The following is a 23,789-nucleotide window of genomic DNA, read 5'->3' on the forward strand; positions in this document are numbered from 1 at the left end:
AATTTACTATTGTTGATCAAGTGTTTGAAAACATATGCTACAGTACATAAAGATTGGTAGGTAATAGTGGAAAATCTCTATGAAATGGATCAGGTGACAGATGAGTTGAAACAACAAAACGACACAGACAGCAGCCATGTAGTTCATCAATGAAACACCTTTATGTGTAGAATACCTCACTTAAAGTCTGTTTAATTAAACGCATATATTCAACACACTGATTCATTGGTGTATGGTATCAACAAAACAAGATTATTTGTAATTACAAAACCATCTGGAAAAATATTTGAAAAAATAAGGCTACTCGAAATCGCCAAATATTGCCAGCCTCGGAGGCCAAGTTCATAAAAATCATTGTTATGTTTAGTAACAATCAGGAACCAACTGGAGAGGTTACTGGTCCTGTGTGCCAGGAATTGAAGATGATAGAGGAATATTATTTATGCCTTTTCAAATTAAACAATACAAATACTGTGAGATAAGAAGAATTGATAACATTATATACAAAATAAATATAGACAAATTATATAACATTTTATTTTGAAAAACTGTTAGTTCTTCTAATTCAAGATATTTTGTGTAAAGTTATAGAATCAATGAGATAATGCATTGTAAGTTCTTTCTTGATATTATAATTCTGTGTTTTGCTTAGGGTGCTCGTTAGTAGGCTCAACTAGATCCACTTCTGTTTTGCATATTAATCTTCATAATCATTACTGGCTCCATCAGAAATGAAGGGAATATTTTTAATACGTAGATAGTAGAAATTTAATAATTATAATACTATATTACAAAGAAAAGTGGAGCACTGTGGCGCAGTGGTTAGAGCATTGGACTTGCAATCAAGAGGTTGTCGGTTCAAGCCCCGGCTCGGTCACTGCAGTGTTGAGTCCTTGAGCAAGATTCTCTATCCACATTGTTCCTCCCCACCCAGGTGATAGAAATGGGTACCAGTATGTAAAATGTACTGGGAAGGTAAATCAGACTCGTTTGTGCGGGAGGAGTGGCGTACCCCCCACAAACATACACACTTAGTGGAGTCTGGCCCAAGCGCTAAAGAAATGGAGATGGGTACCACGGTCGTTAGCACTAGCTTAGGTTTCCACTTTACCTTTACCTTTTACAAAGAAATAGTGTCATTTTGAATACACATCTCAGATGATTTTATACTTTATCTTGTGATGAGAGGAAGTCTACAGTATATTCAGAGGATAATACATTTATTTTTTATTTTTTATTTTATGTCTTTAGGCAATGTGGCCAAGGATTACTAATAGTGAATTAATCACTGTCCTATCAGATAGGTGGTAATCCCCCTGATACAGGGGCTATTTTGTGAACCAGTTCACCGGGGTAACCCCCTACTCTTTTCGAATAATGAACTGGGTGCACACAGGTTATAACTGTGTACACTGGACCTACAGTTTATAGTCCTTATCCGAGAAGACTTGTTCTACCACCAGAACTAGGAGCGAGTTGGCCTCGAACCCTTGCCGATGTTGTTGGCTCTTTAGGTACGGTAAACGGCGCCCCCCGCCTTAACCGCTCGGCCATTTGACTCGCCGTCAAATGACTGTACATTGTTTATACATACATAAGTTATAGTTGCAATTTAATATAATACTATAATTACAAAGAAATAGTGTCATTTTTAATACACATCTCAGATGATTTATACTTTATCTTGTGATGAGAGGAAGTCTACAGTATATTCAGAGGATAATATATGACTGTACATTGTTTATACATATATTACTTACATTATAATTGAAATTGATTAATTATAATACCATATTACAAAGAAATAGTGTCATTTTGAATACACATCTCAGATGATTTATGTTTTATCTTGCCATGAGAGGAAGTGTACAATTTATTCAGAGGATAATAAATGACTGCACTATACATATTACATAAGTTTGCACAAATCTTGTTTATTAATGTATATGATATAACAGTATTGAATTTCTTGGGTTGTAATTCATTTTTACATAATGCTATTATTTTGTAAAGTAAGATGAAATTCACCTTCTTCTATTGTAAATTTTAAATCATTTTTGTTTCAAATGCTGTGCACAGATATGAGTGTGTTATGATTTTGAAATATTGATTGATGATGCTTCTATATATACAAAAAAAAATAGACGAAATTATTACTATCCTTCTTCATCTCATCTTTAAGTTGAAACTATAATATCTATATGGTGGAAACCATTCTATCCGTCTAATACAGTCCATTGCATGAATTGTTGCATAGCATAACCTTTGACATTTATTGACGTATGTGGAGTCTACTTAGAAATAGAGAATTAATGGTGTTGGTCTTATTTGTTTTTCTGATCATAACTGATATTAAAATACTTTTTTGGATGAAATTTGAAATCTTTAGTTGTTCTTTGATGTAATTAAGTTAATTTCTAATTATTTTAAAAAGAGGGACACTGTCATCTTTAATGGTGTTGGAAAAGAAATTTGGAATATTTCTCTTTTCATCAACAGAAAAGAGGCATTTTATATATAGTATTTATAATTATAGTATTTAGCTTATTAATACAAACAAGCACGAATGTGCAATACTCGGGGTACAGCGAAAGAAGCTGTATACAGACGTATACAGTTAGAAAGTAAAGAAAATAGGTTTCGCCAGGGCTCGAACCGGGACCTTCTGCGTGTTAAGCAGACTTGACAACCACTACACTACGAAACCTCTTACATTAAAAATGTGGGTTACAGAAAGTTTTTTAATCCATTTAAATTACAAATAAATGGTAATAAGCACAAAGCAAAATAAACGTGTGTAAAAGTGATAATTACCGATTACACAAAATAAGTATTTTAAAAAATAATAAAAATAAGATATACTCTGTATAATTATCATATTGCGTATACAGTACTTTTCACCATAAATTAAAAAAAAAAAGGTTTCGTCCGGGCTCGAACCAGGTACCTTCTGCGTGTTAAGCAAACGTGATAACCACTACGCCAAGAATCCGCATATAACCATATAACTACATAACGCTGTGGTGTGTGTCACACATTGTGGCTTCTTAATTAAACAAATTAATTAACAAAAAATTAAAAATCCGGCTCTATAGCTTTGAGGACATGTCCCTGTAGTATGTTCATGCCAAATCCCAGCTCAATACTATAACGAATAAGGGAGGAGTAGTACTTTAAAAATCGCACTTTTTACTCAATAGTGTCCAGATGGAGGAAGAGAAGGAGAAAATGAGTAAGTACTAGACTCGGGTACCCCGAGTAAAAAGTACTCTAAATACTATCATTTTTGATAATTATTAAATATTAGAGAATTACTGATTGTTGTTTATTTTTTAATTACACTTTTGTTGACCTTTAGTGTGTTGTTGTATGATGAAAAATGAGAATCTTTTAATTAACTGTTTTTTTTTATAGATGTCAACCTTCTTGATGAATGGTACCTTCCGAGGGGTGAGGGCGCTAATTGTGTTTACGTGCTACAGCCAATGACATCACATATCAGATATCTTTATGATCAGTAAGTAATTCTGTTAATCTTCATTTGATGGAAAAACTTCTTATTATAGTAATGTGTAAATGGTATAAATTTTGAACATGGTTCATCAAGATCATTGGCTCGAATCCTACACAGGACTATCAATGTTTCATACCAGACGTGTTATTATCCAAATTTACATAAAAACATTAGTTTAGTTCTAATCATATAATTGGCAATTAGATTTCCTGTTTGATGTGTGTTGATATAAAAAAAAAGCGTTGCATATAAACACCTCTGAAATACATATAGAAGCAAGCATGACGTTATTGAAATCCAAATGCACTGAGTCGTTTGTTAATATGAGTCTGATTAATATGACCTTTGAAATTTACATTTGTGTGCTGGAGATTTATTATTGTCGGAAATGTCTTTAGAATTTAACTAATTTTCATTAAAGCTTTTAAAATGTTGTTTCTTGAAGTATAAAAAGAAAATTTCCTTCCCGATTATGTTTCCCCGTCTTAGCTCAACAAAAGTAGCTCGTTATAGTGGTATCCGTGCTGTTTAACGACATAAAAGTGAATAGTGATGAGCCTATTCTGCAGTTTAATAACAAGGGTTTATCAGTAATTGATTTCTTTGGAAAGAACAAAAACACTCTCTGTTTTTAAAAATGCAACTAAAAAATGTCTATGACAATAAGATAAGATTTTTTCATCTTTAGCAATTAAATTACATAAACCAACCACCTTGTTCCTCGATAAATTCCATCTCGTCACCTTCACTTCTCTGACAAATTATTGCTATCTGTTATTACCTGTTTAACAACTAAGACTTGGTTGATTCTCCTTTCTTTTGTTGAAATCCCTCCCCCAGCTCCCTCCCCACTTCTTAGGAACGAACTCCCACCTTTCACCCATACCACTTTTGATTCATATAAATGCTCATTTGATCATTTTTTTGGGAATTGACCATATTTAAATGTTTGATTATAATTATAGATTATATATATATATATATTATATAGAAAGAGAGAATATGTGTTTATGTTGAGGGATGTCTATTAAAATCTCTTCTTCTACCCATTTCTCCTAGTTACATTGTTGCCCTACATTTTTCATACAAAATTTGTATGTTAATAGTGGTTAATAGTGATATTATTCTCAGTTATGCATGCATCAACTTAATTTGAAGTTCATACAACTTAAGCTGTTCAGTTTCAGTACATTAGAGAGCTTTCAATTTGCTACTACCAATGACCATGGTATAGATATTGTACGCATACAGGGATATTGGGACATGTGTCTTCACAGTGCGCATTGATACAGTGTGTACAGGCAACAACCTATGACACAATGATTGACCTGACATCTAGTTAGGTCATTGCGAATAAGTGAGATGCTATTTATAACGATCCATTGTGTTATGTTATTAAAACATATTTTGCCATCTTTTTATCTCCCAAATCTATGAATACTTTATCTTTCTCTTATTATTAACCTCTTCTTGTTTTTGTATTGTATTACTGTTTCTTCAATAAAAGAATAAATGTTATTTTATTCACTTTTCATTTTGTAAACAAATCAATTAATCATATATCATTTTATTGTTTATAATAAAATAATATGTTATTATTGATATGTAATAACTGCTCCTAAATTAGTGAAAGTCTCACAGTGAATTTCCTGCCACAAATATAAATAAACACAAAATAAATGCTTAAAAGAAACCCCTATTTATTGAGGCTGAGGTTTTAATACTATCAATAATTTATCAAAACATGGTAATATATATGTTTCTCCCATTGTACATACAGTACCTAATAAGTCCATTTATTAGTACTGGGTTAATAAATTAATTAAATGTGATTTTTATAAGTGCATGAAGTTAAATTCAAAATGGTTTATTGTGCCACAAGAAATTCTTTAATTATATAATAGAATGCTATATGAATTAGATTTTCAGAAGTTGTCTTTTTTGGTATTCTATGGTAAATTATGTTTTTTAGTTATTCATACAATTGCTCAGACAGTGGAATGTAATATTGCATGTATGTCACTCTATAGCAGAGATTGTTAGGTCTCCATAGTAATACTATTGTGAAAGTTAATTGGGGAAGATGATGAGAGGTTGCCATAGTGATAGAAAGCTAAAGAGATAATGAGTCTGTCCAATTTATGGTGTGACAATAGTGATGGTGATTTATTTATTAATCATTGAAAGATGATTCCATACTTGTTGTCAAGTCAATTGTTAACAGCAAAAACAGATTTCAACAACATGCTAGTTAGTTCATTTAGAAAAATATCAGCATGACTCTTAAAGACCTATAGATGATGTTTTCACCAACATGGACAGTTATCTTATCCATAGATCATTTTGTTGCATAGCACTGAAATTACATAATATTCAAGAAGTTTCAGTGCTCATAATACGTGATTACATGATCCAACATAGCTCAACAATCCAAAGCTATGATCCTCACTTTATGATGGCAACAAATCGCAGCAATAAAACTATAATGTTCCAGAATATGAGCACATTTTCTATAAATATTGTTTTTAATTACTTATATGATGATTTTATTATATTTATCCAGGTCTATAATGTTAGTTGCTTGTTTAAGTTGAAAGAAAAATAAAATATTATCTGTAACATTGTATAGACCATCAAAAATAGTATAAAATAAGAGGAAAAATGTAATTTAATAATTACCGTCAAAATATAGATACATGTTTCATTTGTATAGCATGTGCACATTGTTAGGTTAGTTCCTCCTCTCCTTCCCCTCACCCTCCTGCTTGTTTCCCAATCTTTATTACAATGTTACTACTAGCGTAACATTTTAGAACAGAGTAAAAAATAGTCAATGGCATATTTACACTTTTTCTTTCGGTTATATTTTGGTTTTATTTTTTATATATAAGAATATTTACATTAAGCCTGATGAACATCAATAACAACTTTCAATTACTTTCAAATTTTTTTCCCTACTATTTTAATGGTACAGTCTTTATAATAACATTTCTAATAATATGGATTATGGTCATCTTTAGAGGATCATCAGAAAATGTTTACCATTCGTTGTTTTGACTCCAAAGTAATACCAAGATTTTCCAGACGAACTGAAAAGAACAAATCGCTAATAAGCATGATATTGCTAGCGATGTAGACTAAGATGATAGTACTGTAGTTTTAATTTTTACTTTCATTCTAAAACTATGAGAAGATATATCATAAATTACCACATATTAATAAATAATATTAATATGGATTTGTACCCATAAAATGATTGATTTGTTGAATGATGAAGAAGTACTATTCTTTGTAGCAATAAATCGTTGAATTAAGTTTGGTTCCCACGCCATGCAGGGTAATTACTGCGAGTAATTTGACCAATCATGATGCGATAGATCATTCAAACTGTTGTTTGTGATTGGTCAACTCACTTGTGTTGTGCCTACGTTGTTGCATTGTAATGGAAACCAAGCTTTGGTGGTGATTATAACCACTTTACTATATACAGTATTGCTATATTATTTATTGTATTAAGGACCACCTTTTGAATACTGGTAAAGGTTTTTTTCCTGTGTTCATGGGTCATGTTTTAAGATGTAAACACCAAATGATAATTTTCACACCCACACTTTCCTTTTTAATCCTTGACTAGATTGAATAATAATATTTTCATTTTCTACTTTAATCTGGTTCAAAATGAAGCAAATAATCTAGATTGTGCTTACGTTTAGATTAAATAAATGTTTAGATTTGTCAGATTAGATAAAGGTTGATTTGAGAAAAATTGAATCTGTCAGTTGGATTTATAGGATTAATAAGATTAAGTGATTAAATAGTTTACTGATGGATTGATCCGTATAAGAAGATGTAGAATAATGTTCAATATGTGACAGACATATTTTGAAAATGGAGAGTTTATATTAGCAAGTTAAATAGAAGCTTGGTGGTTACAATGCTAGGCTAATAATCCCAGGGTCCCACAAATGTAATGTCTTTATAAATAATATTGAGTGGAGCTGTGGCTTGGTGGTTATGATGCTTGGCTACCAATCTAAGGGTCCTGGGTTCAAGTCCTGTCATATTTCAGGTCTATGTAGAGCATCTTGTGTATATGTTTGTCTTATATGTTCTAGTGCAGTATATGGAGAGCCATCTCGATAGTGCTTTGCACTCATGGCAATCCTCAGGGTGCTGCACCGCTGTGTTGTCATGTATTGTCGTGCCTGAAAATTGAATAAAATAAAAATAAAATAATATAGCTTTTAATTTTGAAATGTTTATTGATTTGTTTTTAAATTAAGAATGAAATATAGATGAAAAAACACAATCCACGAAGCTGCGATGAGAATGCACATTGTAAACATGATAAAGTGAAGCATGTCACTATTTCATTTTAATGACAATTATCATATTACAGTAGAATATAGGTTGGTCATAGTGCTAAAAGACATAGTTCCCCTCATTTGTTTTAGTTGTTTCACATTAAAGTATTTTCTTGATAGAGGTGTCCCCTGGTGTCCTCCAAAAAGAGGAGTTCTACTGTATATGAACTAAAATGGTATGGTAGGCAATTTGAAATAGTAAATTTATAAAAACATGTTATCATTTTTAAATTTATTTTTATTCAAATTTCAGGACTGATGAAAATAAGGAGCAGCATGAAAAGGATGTGACGCGTTGGCGCAAGACGTACGAAAGTTTATTGGATATATTACAACAAAGTTCAGAGTATATTCATGATGAAGGATTAGTTAAAGAGAAAGAACTACAGAAATATCATATGTCAGGTATTGTTTATTAATGTATGATGGATGCATTTGATTGGTGTTATGGAGGTAGTACTGCATGGGGAAAGTTAGTGGTGAGTTATTATAAAGAATGAGTGGGTAGTATAGGGTGTAGAGGACGTTTTTGTGAAGGTGATGATAGGAGGAGTATTTTGTGATATTATGAACTATTGCTGAAGACTGTACTGAAAGGAAGTATTAGTGAAAGTGATAGAGGATATACTGGTTAACATGATAGAGGATCTGGTGAAGATGATAGAAGATATACTGGTTAACATGATAGAGGATCTGGTGAAGATGATAGAGGATCTGGTGAAGATGATAGAAGATATACTGGTGAAGATGATAGAGGATATATTGGTGAAGATGATAGAGGATATACTGGTGAAGATGATAGAGGATATACTGGTTTAGATGATATACTGTTGAAGGGCATATAAGATATGCTGATGAAAGTAATAAAGGATATACTGGTGAAGGTAATAGAGGATCTGGTAAAGGTGATAGAAAATATTCTGGTGATGGTAATAAAGGATATACTGTTGAAGGTGATAGAAGATATACTGGTAAAGGTAATAAAGGATATACTGGTAAAAGTGATACAGGATATACTGGTGAAGGTGATAGAGGGTATACTGGTGAAGGTGATAGAGGATATACTGGTGAAGGTGATAGAGGATATACTGGTGAAGGTGATAGAGGATATACTGGTGATGGTGATAGAGGATATACTGGTGATGGTGATAGAGGGTATACTGGTGAAAGTGATAGAGGATATACTGGTGAAGGTGATAGAGGGTATACTGGTGAAGTTGATAGAGGGTATACTGGTGAAGGTGATAGAGGGTATACTGGTGAAGGTGATAGAGGGTATACTGGTGAAGGTGATAGAGGGTATACTGGTGAAGGTGATAGAGGGTATACTGGTGAAGGTGATAGAGGGTATACTGGTGAAGTTGATAGAGGGTATACTGGTGAAGGTGATAGAGGGTATACTGGTGAAGGTGATAGAGGGTATACTGGTGAAGTTGATAGAGGGTATACTGGTGAAGGTGATAGAGGGTATACTGGTGAAGGTGATAGAGGATCTGGTGAAGGTGATAGAGGGTATACTGGTGAAGGTGATAGAGGATCTGGTGAAGGTTAAATGACTGCACATCCACACAAGAATACAATTATTTATTAGTATCGCAATATTTGCCAACATTATAAGAACATCTATTATGTTTTACTACTACTAAATTTATAATTCATACTCGCGTCTATTTTTGTATTATGCAAGTGAACTTAGAATTTATTAGCTATTGGCAGCCTTGCAGCACGTGTGAAGATAAATCATCAACGTGTAATGTATTTTACCATTAAGTGTACTTTACATATGTGCAGAGAATTCAGTAACATTTTATTACCTGTAGTTAAGTCTTGAATTTCATCTGACTTCTTTATTGCACAGTAATAGTACTGAAAATATTACAAAATCCAAGATAACAAATATAGCATACCTTCCAAATTCAGGTCTTTGTTCTATTACTGGTTCTGGTTGATTTTTGCCATTGCAATAAGCATCACTATCTTATTTTAAAATGTGCTTTTACATTTGTCCTAATACAACGAGTGACTAAATATACCGAAAGATAATTATTTTTTGTACATTTTTTTCTTTTACAGCCTTGGAATGTGAGTTAACCCAATCACTGGCATTGACCTCTGACCCAGCAAACAAATGTATTTGTATATTTCGTAATTTGGAAGGAATGCCACAGTCTGTTGACAGTCAAGAAATGCATAGTTACATTGATCTGCGAAAAGCCACAAAACCGAAAATTTTGAAAAAAGCACAAGAACAGATTAAAGTGTTAAAAGAGGTGCGAATACCTGCGAAAGTTGCATCAGAAAACATTCTGAAATTTTCTGTGAAATGGACACCTGTTGGAATTTCACCGAACAATGAGGAACATAATACTTACCTCAAGCAACTATGCAATAAATTTGTAACAACTGTTAAAGGTATGATTGATAAACAAGCCTTGAAAGATCAAGTTGCCGCTTACCAACGAAGGCCAGATGAAATGCGTAAACTACAGAACGAGGTTATGAAACATTTGGAAATTGCAAAGAAACATTGCGAGATTTTCATAAATCGAGACAGTATCATGTCTCAGGTAAAAAGTCTTGTGCAAGAAAATTCAGCTGATAAGAACTCAAGTAGTTCACCAATTGTTTTGTATGGAGATTCAGGATCTGGTAAAAGTGCCGTTCTTTCGCAGATTATCAAATTATCACCAGAGTGGTTAGGAGACTCGGTGGTGAATGTGATTCGTTACTTTGGTGCTACAACTGATTGTAAAACAATTCATGGTGTTCTTTATAGTATATGTCAGCAAATTATGAAGGTTTATAAACCGAAAGGTAAAACCCGAATTCCACAGGATTTAACCGATCTTCTTGCATTCTTTACTGATCTTGTGAAAACTGCAGCAAATACCTACAGACCACTAATGATTGTTTTGGACATTCCATCTGATATTACATCAAACCTTAATGCTAAGCATATTAAATGGCTACCAACCGACTTTCCTGCCTCTGTGTCAGTGGTCTTATCTATGGATGGCAACACACCAGTTTTGAAGGAGTTACGGAATCTTATTCCAGAAAAGAACTTCATTAAAGTCACTTCGATGAATGATCGTGAATTGTCTGAGATTGTTAGATGTTTCTTGCACAAGAATGGCCGGGTATTACCGAATGAGCAGTTTAAGATATTAACTCGTGCATTGGCTCGAAATCCACTGCCTTTGTACGCCAAACTTCTTTGCCAGGAGACACAGATCTTGAATTCTTCAGGAAATGGCAGAGATCCGACATCATCAATCTCAGATGCTATAACTGCACTATTTGTAATGCTGGAAGAGAAGCATGGACAATTTTTAACATCCACAATTTTAAGGTAAATATTTATTTTATAAAACAAACAAAATCCAGTCTAAGATGAAAATTCATGTAAAGGTATTCCTGTAAAACATGAATGGTTAAACATTAAAATAGGAAAAACAAATGAATAAATTAAAAATATATTAGAAATCTGGTAAAAATGAAAGTCTGTTTTCCATATTAACACCAAATTCAAGTTTCTTCATTTGATAGCAAATCTTCATGCTCCAGTGTCTAGAGGCTGCTCAATACTTAATAGCCCAAAGGGCTGAGATTTGAGCCTAGACAGATGGACAAAGATGCAGATTCATGCACAGTCTTGGGAAACATTAAACTTATAAATTGAGTTCAATCTATCTCCAGAGGCTGAAATGGATCAAAGTTACATTCTGAATAGATTCTCTATCTTAATGACTTCAGCCTAGTAGTACATTATAATGTGATTTTGCTTTTGTGTTTTTGTTTTTTTCTCCAACATATAGTCTACTCTATACAACAGTAACAATTGTTGGATTTGAATTTATTTAAAAAATGAATGATAATATTAATTAACAAATTCATTAAATTATTCAAAGCATTAATAATAGTATAACCCTATTGACAAAATATGTTTTTGTATTGTAGGTATCTCACATGTGGCCATAACGGAGTGACAGAGTTGGAACTTCTTGACTTACTGTCATGTAATGACAATCTACTCCATTATATCTATCCAGATTCTTTGCCTTCTCCTCTCAGATTTCCATATCAAATTTGGGCAGGGTTTAAGAGGGACGTAGGTAAGATATCAGATAAACTAGTGAGTGCTGTCAGCAGACCTGTGCACATTATGTTACTCAAGCAAAAATTAGTCCAGTTTAAAATCTTGGAGATTTAATTTAAAAAGTCTTTATTAACAAATTTGACACAATGTCTTACTGGTTTAATTGTTTGGTAAGCTAACATTGCTTTTCATCTTCTGATAGAATACAGGGTACTATGTTTTTAGTAAGATTATATCAATGCTAATTCTATTTGTTGTACTGTTTTAGGATCTCTTCTGGAGGAAAGACATATGGACCACAAAAGCCTTCTAACATGGTGTAATACTGTCATTGCCTCGATGGCAACTCAACGGTATTTCCCATCAAAAGCGCTCAAAGTAGAGTGTCACCAAGACTTTGCCAGCTTGTTCATGAATATGTGGCTGAATGGTAAGCCATACAAACCCAGCAGTTACGCTTCTGAAGATGAAGTGCTTACGATCAATCGTGGGGTGGCGCCACAGCCTCTCATTTACGGACAGACTCGGTACAATCTTCGCTGTGTTAGTGAGCTTTGGTTTCACCTTCTTCATTCAGGTAAGTGGACAATCTAAAAGCTACTTAAATTATATACATATTTGTATACTAATTACAACATGATATTGTTTTTTTTTATGTTGAGGAAAGAGTAATAAAGAAATGCTTGCACTAAAATGATTTTATTCCTATGAAAGAACTTGAGAATATGTCTAGACATTTCGGCCAATATGGTGTGACCTTCTTTTAGAGAAGAAGTTAATACTAGTAATGATATTCAAAACAAATATTGTGTACTGAAGTTTTATGCTTTGCTGATAGGTAGTCAAAGTCAACAGTCTTTAAGCTAGCAGCTTATTACAAAAAAAACCATAGTATGGCCAAATAATAACTTAATCCAAATGCTAAACTCTTTCAAGAAATATTAATATTTGCACGGTTATGCTTCAGCATGATTTTTCTCTCCTTTTTTTTGTACCATTTGAATATGGTATTAAAAATGTATGTCAAAGGTTTTATTTTTTACATGAAATCTTAAGGAACGTTTTTGTTTAAACTTAAGATGTGTAATTTAAATCATTTGAAAACTGTTTTTTTTTCACTTTTACTCAGGAAATGTTAACCAACTGAAATCAGCAAGCATCTGTAATTTTGAGTTTCTTCTTGCCAAGATACATGCCACTTCAGTCTACTCTCTTATACAGGACATTGACACAATTTTAAAATGGACGATAGATTCAGAACTTGACCTGATTAGGAGTGCTATCATCTCGTCTGCAAGTACACTGGCTGAGGATCCGTTACAACTTGCAGCAGAGCTTATTGGGCGGCTCCTTCCAATGAACCGTTAGTAAAAACAGAATTATTAATTTGTTAGTTGTTAAATTCAAAGAGGTTGTCCCACAGATTGAGGAAATTATATACATAATTTCAAATCTAAAACTCTTGTCTACTTACACATACAAGGTACAGCATTGGTGCAAGCATGCATATCTGATCTACTTCAAATACTTTTTTCAAACACTGTCCATGATGGGAGAAATGTTGTAGCTTGATCAATCCCAGGTCTTGGGATCAAATCCTATCTGATGCGACTCGGAAATACTTGGTATAACACTATTCATTTGTAGAATTTTCTGTGTATTAAATCCACAGTGATTAAATTCCCTATTCTTATGTTACAATAAAAAACAAAAATAAACTAATTTAAAATACAGTCGAAACCCTATTAATGGGACAGCTGGCTGTAGTGTTAAAGCATACGTTGCCCCTCATTCATTTCATGGAAAAGCTAAAAATATGGTTGTCACAAATGAGGGGTTACTAAACATAATTAATTATATACTATATTGTTAAATGTAAGTGAATATATTTTCTTTAAGGTTACCTTGCAAACGAAGGTAATGGTAGATTTTTAGAATTTAAATACTATGATTTGTTTTAGGTGATTACCCACATGCGTTACAAGATCTTGTTAAACAGGCCATGGCATGGTGTGATGTTTTCACAAGACCTCTGCTAAAACCGATAGCTCTATGGCTTCCCACACCACGCCAACAACACATCACTACCCTTACCTGTGACGAGGATATAGCCCGAGTTCAAATCTCCAACGACACACAGCTTGCATACTGTCTCACAAAGGCAAACAAGATGGTTGTTTACCATATAGCATCGCAAGAAAAAATTGGGGAATTCCCGCCACTTGGGGGGACTGTCACAGCATACATTTTGTCTCAAGATGATCGGTATCTTTTGATGGGATGTGACAAAGTGGCAGTACTCTGGGATGCGGAGGCAATGAAAGAGGTGCACACATTCCGGGACCATAAGGATGTAGTCATGTGCGTGTTAATCTCGCACAATGTTAAATGGCTGTTTACGGGGTCGGCTGATGCTACAGTGCGTGTTTACAACCTGAACACTGGGAAGTTTGAATATAAGCTGGAAGGGCATGAGAAGGCGATAGTTGGAATGGGAATTAATACGCACGATGATGTTCTCGTCTCTTGTTCTCTCGATTTTTCATTCAGGGTTAGTATGTGTATACAGTATTGTAAAGTGAGCTCATTTAAATATTGACCCCACAAAGTACAGTGTGATTTATATTTGGAGACTGTTTTCCTGTGTGTTTAATGGAAACAATCGGAATTAATATGTTGATACACATGTCCTTCATAGCATGTCCAGTCTAAATCTAAAATGCCTTTTTAAAAGATTGTATTGCTTCGAATTGCTTTATATTATAAAAATAACAATCCTATTTTCATTTCTATATTAATTAGACATTTTTAAATAACATTATTTATTACATTTTTAGGCTAAATATAGTAATTGTTGGTAAGATGCAGTACTTAGAATTAGGCTTGAAATACCCGGGGACCCACAATGGCCATGGCATTTAAATGATATTTCATCACATTACAATATAGTATATTGCATTACGTTATATTTTATCACATTACGCACATTAAGTATCTATTTCACCTGAATACAATACTGAATGCTGTATCGCATTACATACCTTAGCTATATCATTATTGTCTATGCATAACATTACATTTTATGACATAGCCTTATTTGGAAGTTATTGCATTTCATTTTATATTCTATTATATTATAATTTATTGAATTAATATTATTGTAGATAATACATTTTATTTGCTTATTCCATTTGCAAACTAAAATTTTATTACATTTCTGATAATTGTACCATATGTTTGTCATATTATTTGATGTGTTACAACAATTTCCAACAAATAGTGTCTGCAACAAGACAGTGTATACAGCATTAACCCAAGTTTTTTTATAAAATTTTATATGGTCTTTTCAATTTAGCAATTTGTTTTCAATGTCGTTGTTTCAGACATGGAACCTTGATGACAATTCATTACTTGATGCCATTGAGATGCACAATAAACCAATCACAAGCATGACATTATCTAAGGATAGCACGTTTTTATTGTCAGGTATTTCATTATGTTTCAGCTAGTATTTTATACATTTCATTTATAGCTGTGAAAATGAATAGCCTTACAGAAAACCTGTAAAATCATCTGTACATTGACATACACTAATAACCAGATTTGAAGGTAGATTATCATCCTCCAAACAAATTTAATTTTGTTTAAATGTTTTTTGAATAAGTAAATAAACATTTGTTAAACTAGATACTCAATTGAATAAAATGTATTAATATTGTACTAAAAATAAGTTCAAACATCAATAATTATCCACCAGAGTTTTTTCTCTGCCTAAAGTTTAAAATAGCCAATGTATAGAATTGTCTGATTGCTATTTTTCTTTCAATCTGGTTTTTACTTATTAGAAATTGTTTATGCTCCTTCTCACACACATTGACCACATTTGTCTTCTGACTGACCCCAATTGAAGCTATTCAATTGCAAATTAATTACTCATTGACCTTTCATAATGGTTGTCTGTGCTTCTCTATTGCCTACTTAAACTTTGTAGGTGAATAATTTAGATTATAAGAGAATCACAATAGTTACTTAGCCAAGTTTTTTGTGGACTACTGGAACTACCATTACCCCAATCATTTTTTAAAGTCAAGCACGTATGGAAACATAAAAGTTGTGTCTTGATCAAACCGGGTTCCAATTTATACACCTGGGTGGAGAGAGGCAAACGTAAGTAGAGATACAAACAATGCAGCTTGGATTCGAACCTCGATCTCACAATCAGTAGTCGAACGTCCAAAACAATGCGCCACACACCCAAACGTTTATGTACTTTAATATCCTTCTTCAATATGTAGACTGTCTGCAAATTAAACAGAGTGGTCATTTTAAAAGAAACATTATATATTTTAAAATGAAAGGTTTGTGTAAAAAAAGCTGCTTAGACCTACAGAATTAATTTTAAGAAGCCGCCACTTTCAAAGGTCTTAGATAACAACTCTGTTTAGATCAAGCTTCAACTATCTGTTTTTCTTCTTTTTTTACACTTGCTATTTCATCTAAATTACTGATTTGTACAAAGGAGCCTATCTTAAAAATAAATCCATTTAAGCATCTGAATAGAAAAGGGGATTGCATGGTGATTACCGACTTGTTGTAACAGAGAAAAACATTCATTCCTTGTTTTAGTTTCTCATCATGTTTACATCTTGTTTTGTATTAAAGCTTACAATGACTGCAAACTAGAAGTGAGTTGTCTGGTAACTGGAAGTGGGGTACACTCTTTGGAAGGACATGAAACCAAAGTGAGTCTTTGAATGATGCATTAAAAAACAATACAAAACACAAATAATACTAAAATAGTCGTGGAAGTTTGAAATATTTTATGTCTTTACAAACAGAATATAAAAATACATTGTCTGAAAAATCTACACAGCTTGACGTAATAGAGTGAAAACTAAATATAAGTAACAAAGTTGAATCAAAATGATGTGTTTTCTTACCCCTTCGTTGAATATAATTCTTTTGTCAACTCATGTACATTGTGTGAAGTTAAGTGAAAAATTAAGTACTGTTTTCAACACCTTCGACGGTTGAAAATTGTGTGATCTTATATCGCTATGACTGCACATTTTTAATCATCTCGTTATGAGATATTTGGTTTTGTTTATCTCTCTGAAAATTAGTATAACACAGTGGTAAGAAATCGCATTTGTTTCAAGTATTATGCCGTCTTGTCTTTTAAAATGTTTTACTCTCATTGCAAGGTCCGGCAGATGCGACGTTAAGTGTCTCATGTGTGAAATGCATGAAGAAGAAACCAATTTATTATTATTTTAAAGTAGATCTTGTCCACTACGCATTTACCACGGCTTTGTGAATCATACTACTTAATTTATTTCCGTATGCTAATTTATCAATTTCTCTCTACTAATTCAACCTCACAATTTCAGAGCATAGGTAAATTTGAAAACAAGACCAACAATTGCTCATAGTGGCAATTTATCAAATAGACAGGATCTGGGTATAATGATAATGGCACAAAATAAGTGTTGAAACTATGGTGTGAAATAGAATGATTAATTTGGGGGATTATTAGGCTTTTGTGAATAAATCATGATTCTATTAATTGTAATTAATCATTTTATAAGTTCATGGCTAAATAAACATTCACTTATAATTGGATTTTAATCTTATGATTAATAAATTTATTAATTGATCAATTTTTTACTGACAAATTCATTGTACTATAATTCATTTTACAACATAATATCAACGTTGATTTATTCATATTAGGAATTACTACTGTATTATGTCTCAATTTGACAGAAATTTATTATTATATTATTGTTATTATTTTACAGAAATGTAATTTGTTTTTGTATAGATACATTTATTTTCACACAAATTAATTTTTGAATGATTTTGTACAATATAATATGCGGAAAAGTCATTAACTGCACATGTCCATTATTCTCCAAAGCATCTAATCTTTCCTATTTGCATAGTATTCACAAAACAAAGTAATACATATCTTCCTTTATTCCATTCTACTACATTAGATAACGTCTATCAGCATATCATCCGATTCAACGTATGTTGCAGTTGGAACTATTGATTGTAAAGTACATGTATTTAACATGAAAACTACTGAGTTGGTGCAAACATTCACAGAACATACAGGACCTGTGTGTGATGTTCTGATAACAGATAAGGACTACTTCTTGATATCTGCCGGCCACGACAACCAAGTGCATGTCCGTAACTTCATCAAACCTGAAAAGAAACATCAAATCAGTAGTCTTCATGACGGCGAAGTCACTTGTATTGGTAGGCTACTAACTAATTTCTTTTTTACTTCTTTATTTATTTATTTTGGTATAAAAAAAACATATTTATACAAAAAGCAGCAGGAGCTGAAAGTATTGCATTTACATAAATTGTATAAAAAAAAATCAAAAAATTAACATAAAAAAATATCAATACATTAAGAAATAACAATTTATCCAAAAAACATTCAAACACAAAATAGACATACAAAAACAAAGGGAAAATCAACCACAGCAAAAAAGTGATTAAAATTTATTAGATTGAGAGTACCTATTGCACATGAGACAAAAAAGGTAAAATTAGATCAGTTGTTGTATTGCCAAGCATAACATTGATTGTACCTAAAATTAAACAAGACAGATGGGGTAGAACGCAGCGTAAATTAATTACATTGACAACATAAAACATATAATGAATGTCCTGCTTCTCCTTCCGGTGTACTAGTTCATACGCACACACTGTCGTGGACAGACTTAATGACACAATGTGACCCTTAGGGGAGAAGAATGTTGTTGAAAAGATGTAACATCTAAGTCCACAGCGCCTTTGATCACTTGTTGCTGGAATTGGCGCTTTACAAATTCGTATATATTATTATTATTATTATTATCCTCTTCATTTTTCATACTCAATTTAAATCAGCTGTTTAAAGTTTTTACCTTGCCAAGCACTATTTAAATCCTTCTAGAATCATACCTAATTGCTAGCATAATTTAATTCAGGTGTAAGGTTTTATACAATATTTTTTTTTATTAGCAATTTCAAAAGAAAATTCATTTGCCGTGACTGGTGGAACAGATTGCACACTGAAACTATGGAACTTGGAATCTAATACAATGTTTCAGACGCTAGATGAACACTTAGAGAGCATTACTTGTGTTGCTATTTCAGATGATTGTAATTATGTTGTATCAGGTTTGTATGTTTTATTAATATTTCAGCACACATCTTAAGGGCCTTTCACACCTGTTCCGGCACGGTTGCTGTCCGGCGAATCGAACGGCAAAGTTTCATTTTCACGACTCTCCACACGAACATGCGCCAATCGCATATGGTCGTAGCCGCGTAAAAACGAAACATTGACTTTCGGTTGAATTTGCCGGCGCCGGACCGGAACCGTGCCGGAACAGGTGTGAAAGACCCTTTATGTCATGTTTTTACCTGAAACCCCATTCACACTGCATGCAATTTATAATATTGTATTGTTGCTTGTAAATAGTTTTTGTTTTGTTTTGCTTTTTTTTTAAGTTTAGCTATGATTTAGTTATTCATGTCTTTTTATTTTTCAATATGTTCTGTTCTGTTTCTTGGACCGCACGGCATTTTGTCAACAAATTAATAAAAATAAAACTGGACTGAATGCAATGACTTTGCACAAAGTGGCTATTTGAACGGTCAACCGTGCATATCATTTAGTATTTTCTAGTACTGTATCAAGTTCTTATCTGTCATTAGACAACAAAATTATTATAGAGTGAATCTTAAATAGAAAACAATCAATTTAGCGATGGCCTTCACATCCAATAATATATCGGCATGGTCAACCATGTTATAAAAAAAACTAAGTAAATATAAATTAATTAAAGTTACATGTTTGAATTATTATTGATTATAACAAAATCTGATTCTTTAGTATTCAATAAGTTAAAAATACAAAAATGGTTGTTTGAATAAAGAGGAAGAGTAACTCACTGTAACAAATTTACTGTTTGCATTAAAATTTTAATTGAATTTCAATAAAATCCTGTTTTTTTTTCACAACAAGCTTTAGTTTTATTTGTTATGTTTATGTATACAGTAATTGTGTTATCGTTGTATTGTTTTAAAGTTGTTTTTCACTCATTAGTTTAATGTATACATCAACCCCACTCCCAAAGTAATAATAATAATTGTTTATGTAGAGCATCTTGTGTATATGTTTGTCTTGTGAACCTCTGAGGGTCCCTAATGATCAGCAATTGCTGGATGGATCACCATCATTAAAAATGGTAAAAATAAAAAAAACAAATTTTCTGTTTGTACATTTACAGGGTCTGAAGATAAAACTGTCAAGATTTGGCACATTGTAAAGCAGAAGTATACAGTGAATTTCACAGAACATGAGAACACTATCTCTAGTGTAATGATAGCAACTGATAACCAACGCATCCTCAGTGCTGATGTAGGAAACCGATTGAAACTCTGGGAAGCGGAGTCTAGCCAGGTAAGATAATACATGATATTGTGATTTGAATGTGGTAACTATTATTATGGAATAACTTTCCATTTAATAATGCTTTATATTATGAGAAAATATTATGCTTATAGTAAATAATGCAAGGAAATGTTTAAAAGTCTAAATTGAAGTAGAAAAGAAGATCACATGATGCTCACAGGAATTTTCTTTGCAATCTTATTATTTTATAATTGTTTTGTTATTCAGATGCATGTGCTCATTACAGTACCAATCTTAATTTTGTAAATATCTTTTTTCTTTCCTTTTTTTATTTAGGTTTTGATGTCGTACGTTGGTCCATCAGAACTTGTCACTCTGACCCCTGATAACCAATTTGCCATAAGTGGTGATGGCAATGAACTTATGAAGATCTGGTTCCTTGACAATGGTGAGTCTGTCAAGACCATCAACCATTTAGAGAAGATCACCTGTATAACGATTACGAAGGATACACAGTTCACAATCACAGGTTCCGAGGACATGTCACTGAAAATTTGGGAAACAAAGAGTGGCAAGCTAACTCAGGTAGTGAAATAATTATTTTGCTTAAACAGTCTTATTTGAATTGTCGATTTCAATTTGTAGCCCTAACCCAAAGCTACTGGTCTCATTAACGTAAAAATAAGGATCCGTAATATTATTTCTGTAAATCATACAAAAAGACAGGTGTTACAGATATAATGGAGAAAGTAAGACGGTCAAAATGGAGATAGGCTGGGCATGTGTCTAGATTTTAAGATAATAGATGGACTTAGAGATTAACAGATTAGCAACCAAGGGTAGGAAAGAGGAAAGGAGGAAGACAGAAAAGAAGGTGGAGAGATGATCTAACAACATACATTGGAACGGCTTCATGGACTAGGACAGCAAGAATTAGACAGAAATGGAAATGTTATGAGAAGGGCTTCATTCAACATATGGATGAACTATGCCTAGATAGATAGATAGATAGATAGATAGATAGATAGATAGATAGATAGATAGATAGACAGATAGACAGACAGACAGACAGATAGAAGTTGCCAAAAGATCATATGATTTTTCTGCCATTAAACATCTATCTAGTCTGCACAGATAACTGATTATTTTTCTTTTTAATTGTTCTATAGATTCTTGCTGGTCACGATGAGATGGTCACATGTGTGGCTGTTGCCAATCACAACCGACATGTAGTCTCTGGCTCCAGCGACAAACTTCTTATTGTCTGGAATTTATCAACAGGAGAGACGGAGAAAACTTTGGAGGGTCACCAAGACATTGTGACAAGTGTAAAGATGACCAGTGATGGAACGCTGGCAGTTTCAGGTATGTTGTGAGGGTGCCATTTAGATTTTAGGTTTTTTTTTAAATATCTGCACCAAAATTTACTATAATTAGTAATAATAAATAAGATAACTATAAAGGCAGAGTTATACACACACCAATACATAAAAACACATCATTAAACATTAAATAGATCTTGCATCACAGAAATAAACCTATCTTGTTTTTCAGGCTCAAGAGATGGAACCTTACGAGTTTGGTCAATCCAACATGGCGTTATGGTGACTGCTTTCTACCTACATGTTCCTGTACTTGAGCTGAAAATGACGTTCAATGCTGAACACATCCTGGTACGCGTGGAAGAGGGTGGTTGCGCTCCGCTACTCTGCTTACATAACAGCACAGCAGCTGAAATCGAATCCCAGAGCCAAGTGAATATAGACCTGAAAGACGGTAGGTTATTTGACTGTTTTCAAATATATATATTTGTACCTCCAACTACTGAAGATATGAAGATTACGTGGAGACTTAATAGAGACCTTCAAGATTCTAAAAGGTGTCGATGATATAAACCCAAAAGACTTCTTCACATCTCTCATAACAACAGAACTCTTGATCACAGTCTGAAGCTTTATCGTCCTAACTTAAAGCAAATCTCTAGTGCAGAAATAACTTTTTTTAACAGATTAATTAAGCATTGGAATGCCCTGCCCGAGTCAGTTATTCAATCCCCCTCAGACAACACATTTAATTCGAGACTTGACAAATTGTTAAGACTAGACATGGAAGCAAATAGGCACTAGCCTGAACTAATTCCATTAATCATTAAGTGTTAGTGTATGTACACATTTTTTTGGAATATTAAAACATAATGCAGTAAGTAATTTAAACTGACTTACTGACTTAATGCTGTTCTGATGAGAATGTTTTTTTTTTTTGCTTCAGCTGCTTCATTTAATTCTTTGATGAGTTTCCTCTAGTTTTTTTTATCCCTTGTTATTTTTGGAATATTATAGTCATTATATGATAATATTCATCCAAAGCAAATCTACTGAAAACATAATAATGCCATGAGTATCATTGGCTGAATTTCAATAGAGATACAAATAGAAAAAGCAGAAAGCTAAATCAAAACATCCAGAAAGTGCCAAGCTTTCTGAAAGCACTATTCCTATACCATGGCTAATGATAGCACAATAAGATTAGAAACAAGAAATATAAAGCCGATTTTACACTAGGCAAATTTATTCGCACGAAGAGAAAGCGTCGGCATGCGTATTCATGTTTCGATCTTCCAAATCCCTATCTATGCATACGTATAACCTGACGCTGTTATACGCGTGAACATATTCGGCTAGTAGAAAATCGGCTTAATTCAATTCAACTTTTATTTCAGACAATTGTCCATATGGTATAAGACATTACACAAAAAAAAGATGAAGGAGAGAGGACCAAAACTTTTATCTATTGGTATATAATGCCTCTCTCCATTTGTAGTACATGTTTGAATTCATTAAACAAAAATTTATATAAATACAAATTAACATTCTGTTTTCGCTTTTCATTATTCTTGTAAGAAATCAGTCATAAGCTGCATGGAATATAGGAAAGTAGAACAAAGATTCAAGATTCAATTTATTGTCGCATAATATTACATACATGAAATTTGTTTTCATGACCTTAAAATCATAGATACAATACAATTTTAAACATAATATAAAAACTAATTATCTTGAAAAATGTACATGAAAATGTAAAATGTAAAAGAAGAACAGATAATAATGCATTGTAGTCAGGTCGCTTAGCAACAATTTTCAGGATTAACGTTACCGGCCAGACAAAAGTACCAAATTTGGCATGGAGTTTCCTTTCGACCTATCTAGTGATTTTATCCGTGGAACCCACTTGATCGGGTCCGATTTTCCAAGATGGCGGCCAAAATCCAAGATGGCCGCCAGAAAAAAGGAAATGCCATATATCAGACTGTAAAAATCAGAAATGAACAAATGAGGTGTCAATTCAGGGGTTTCTGAGGTCACTGTAATAGATGCTGGTCAAGCCATTTTG

The 23,789-nt window shown here is 32.9% G+C and overlaps 1 protein-coding gene across 1 annotated transcript in view; it reads left to right on the top strand.

Moving 5' to 3' along the window:
* LOC140051965 (NACHT and WD repeat domain-containing protein 2-like) overlaps nt 1–23,789 on the top strand; it is a 50,953-nt gene that overhangs the window by 22,111 nt on the left and 5,053 nt on the right. Inside the window, exons 6-20 of the mRNA XM_072097323.1 lie at nt 3,415–3,517; nt 8,132–8,283; nt 9,952–11,230; nt 11,839–11,993; nt 12,246–12,554; nt 13,107–13,340; nt 13,939–14,528; nt 15,361–15,463; nt 16,640–16,719; nt 17,977–18,244; nt 19,001–19,159; nt 20,275–20,447; nt 20,736–20,984; nt 21,569–21,764; nt 21,954–22,175. Coding sequence (XP_071953424.1) covers nt 3,415–3,517; nt 8,132–8,283; nt 9,952–11,230; nt 11,839–11,993; nt 12,246–12,554; nt 13,107–13,340; nt 13,939–14,528; nt 15,361–15,463; nt 16,640–16,719; nt 17,977–18,244; nt 19,001–19,159; nt 20,275–20,447; nt 20,736–20,984; nt 21,569–21,764; nt 21,954–22,175 — 4,272 coding nt within the window. The remainder of the gene's footprint in view (nt 1–3,414; nt 3,518–8,131; nt 8,284–9,951; nt 11,231–11,838; nt 11,994–12,245; nt 12,555–13,106; nt 13,341–13,938; nt 14,529–15,360; nt 15,464–16,639; nt 16,720–17,976; nt 18,245–19,000; nt 19,160–20,274; nt 20,448–20,735; nt 20,985–21,568; nt 21,765–21,953; nt 22,176–23,789) is intronic.

This window comes from Antedon mediterranea, chromosome 6, assembly GCF_964355755.1.
Source record: "Antedon mediterranea chromosome 6, ecAntMedi1.1, whole genome shotgun sequence".
NCBI classification, from domain to species: Eukaryota; Metazoa; Echinodermata; class Crinoidea; order Comatulida; family Antedonidae; genus Antedon; species Antedon mediterranea.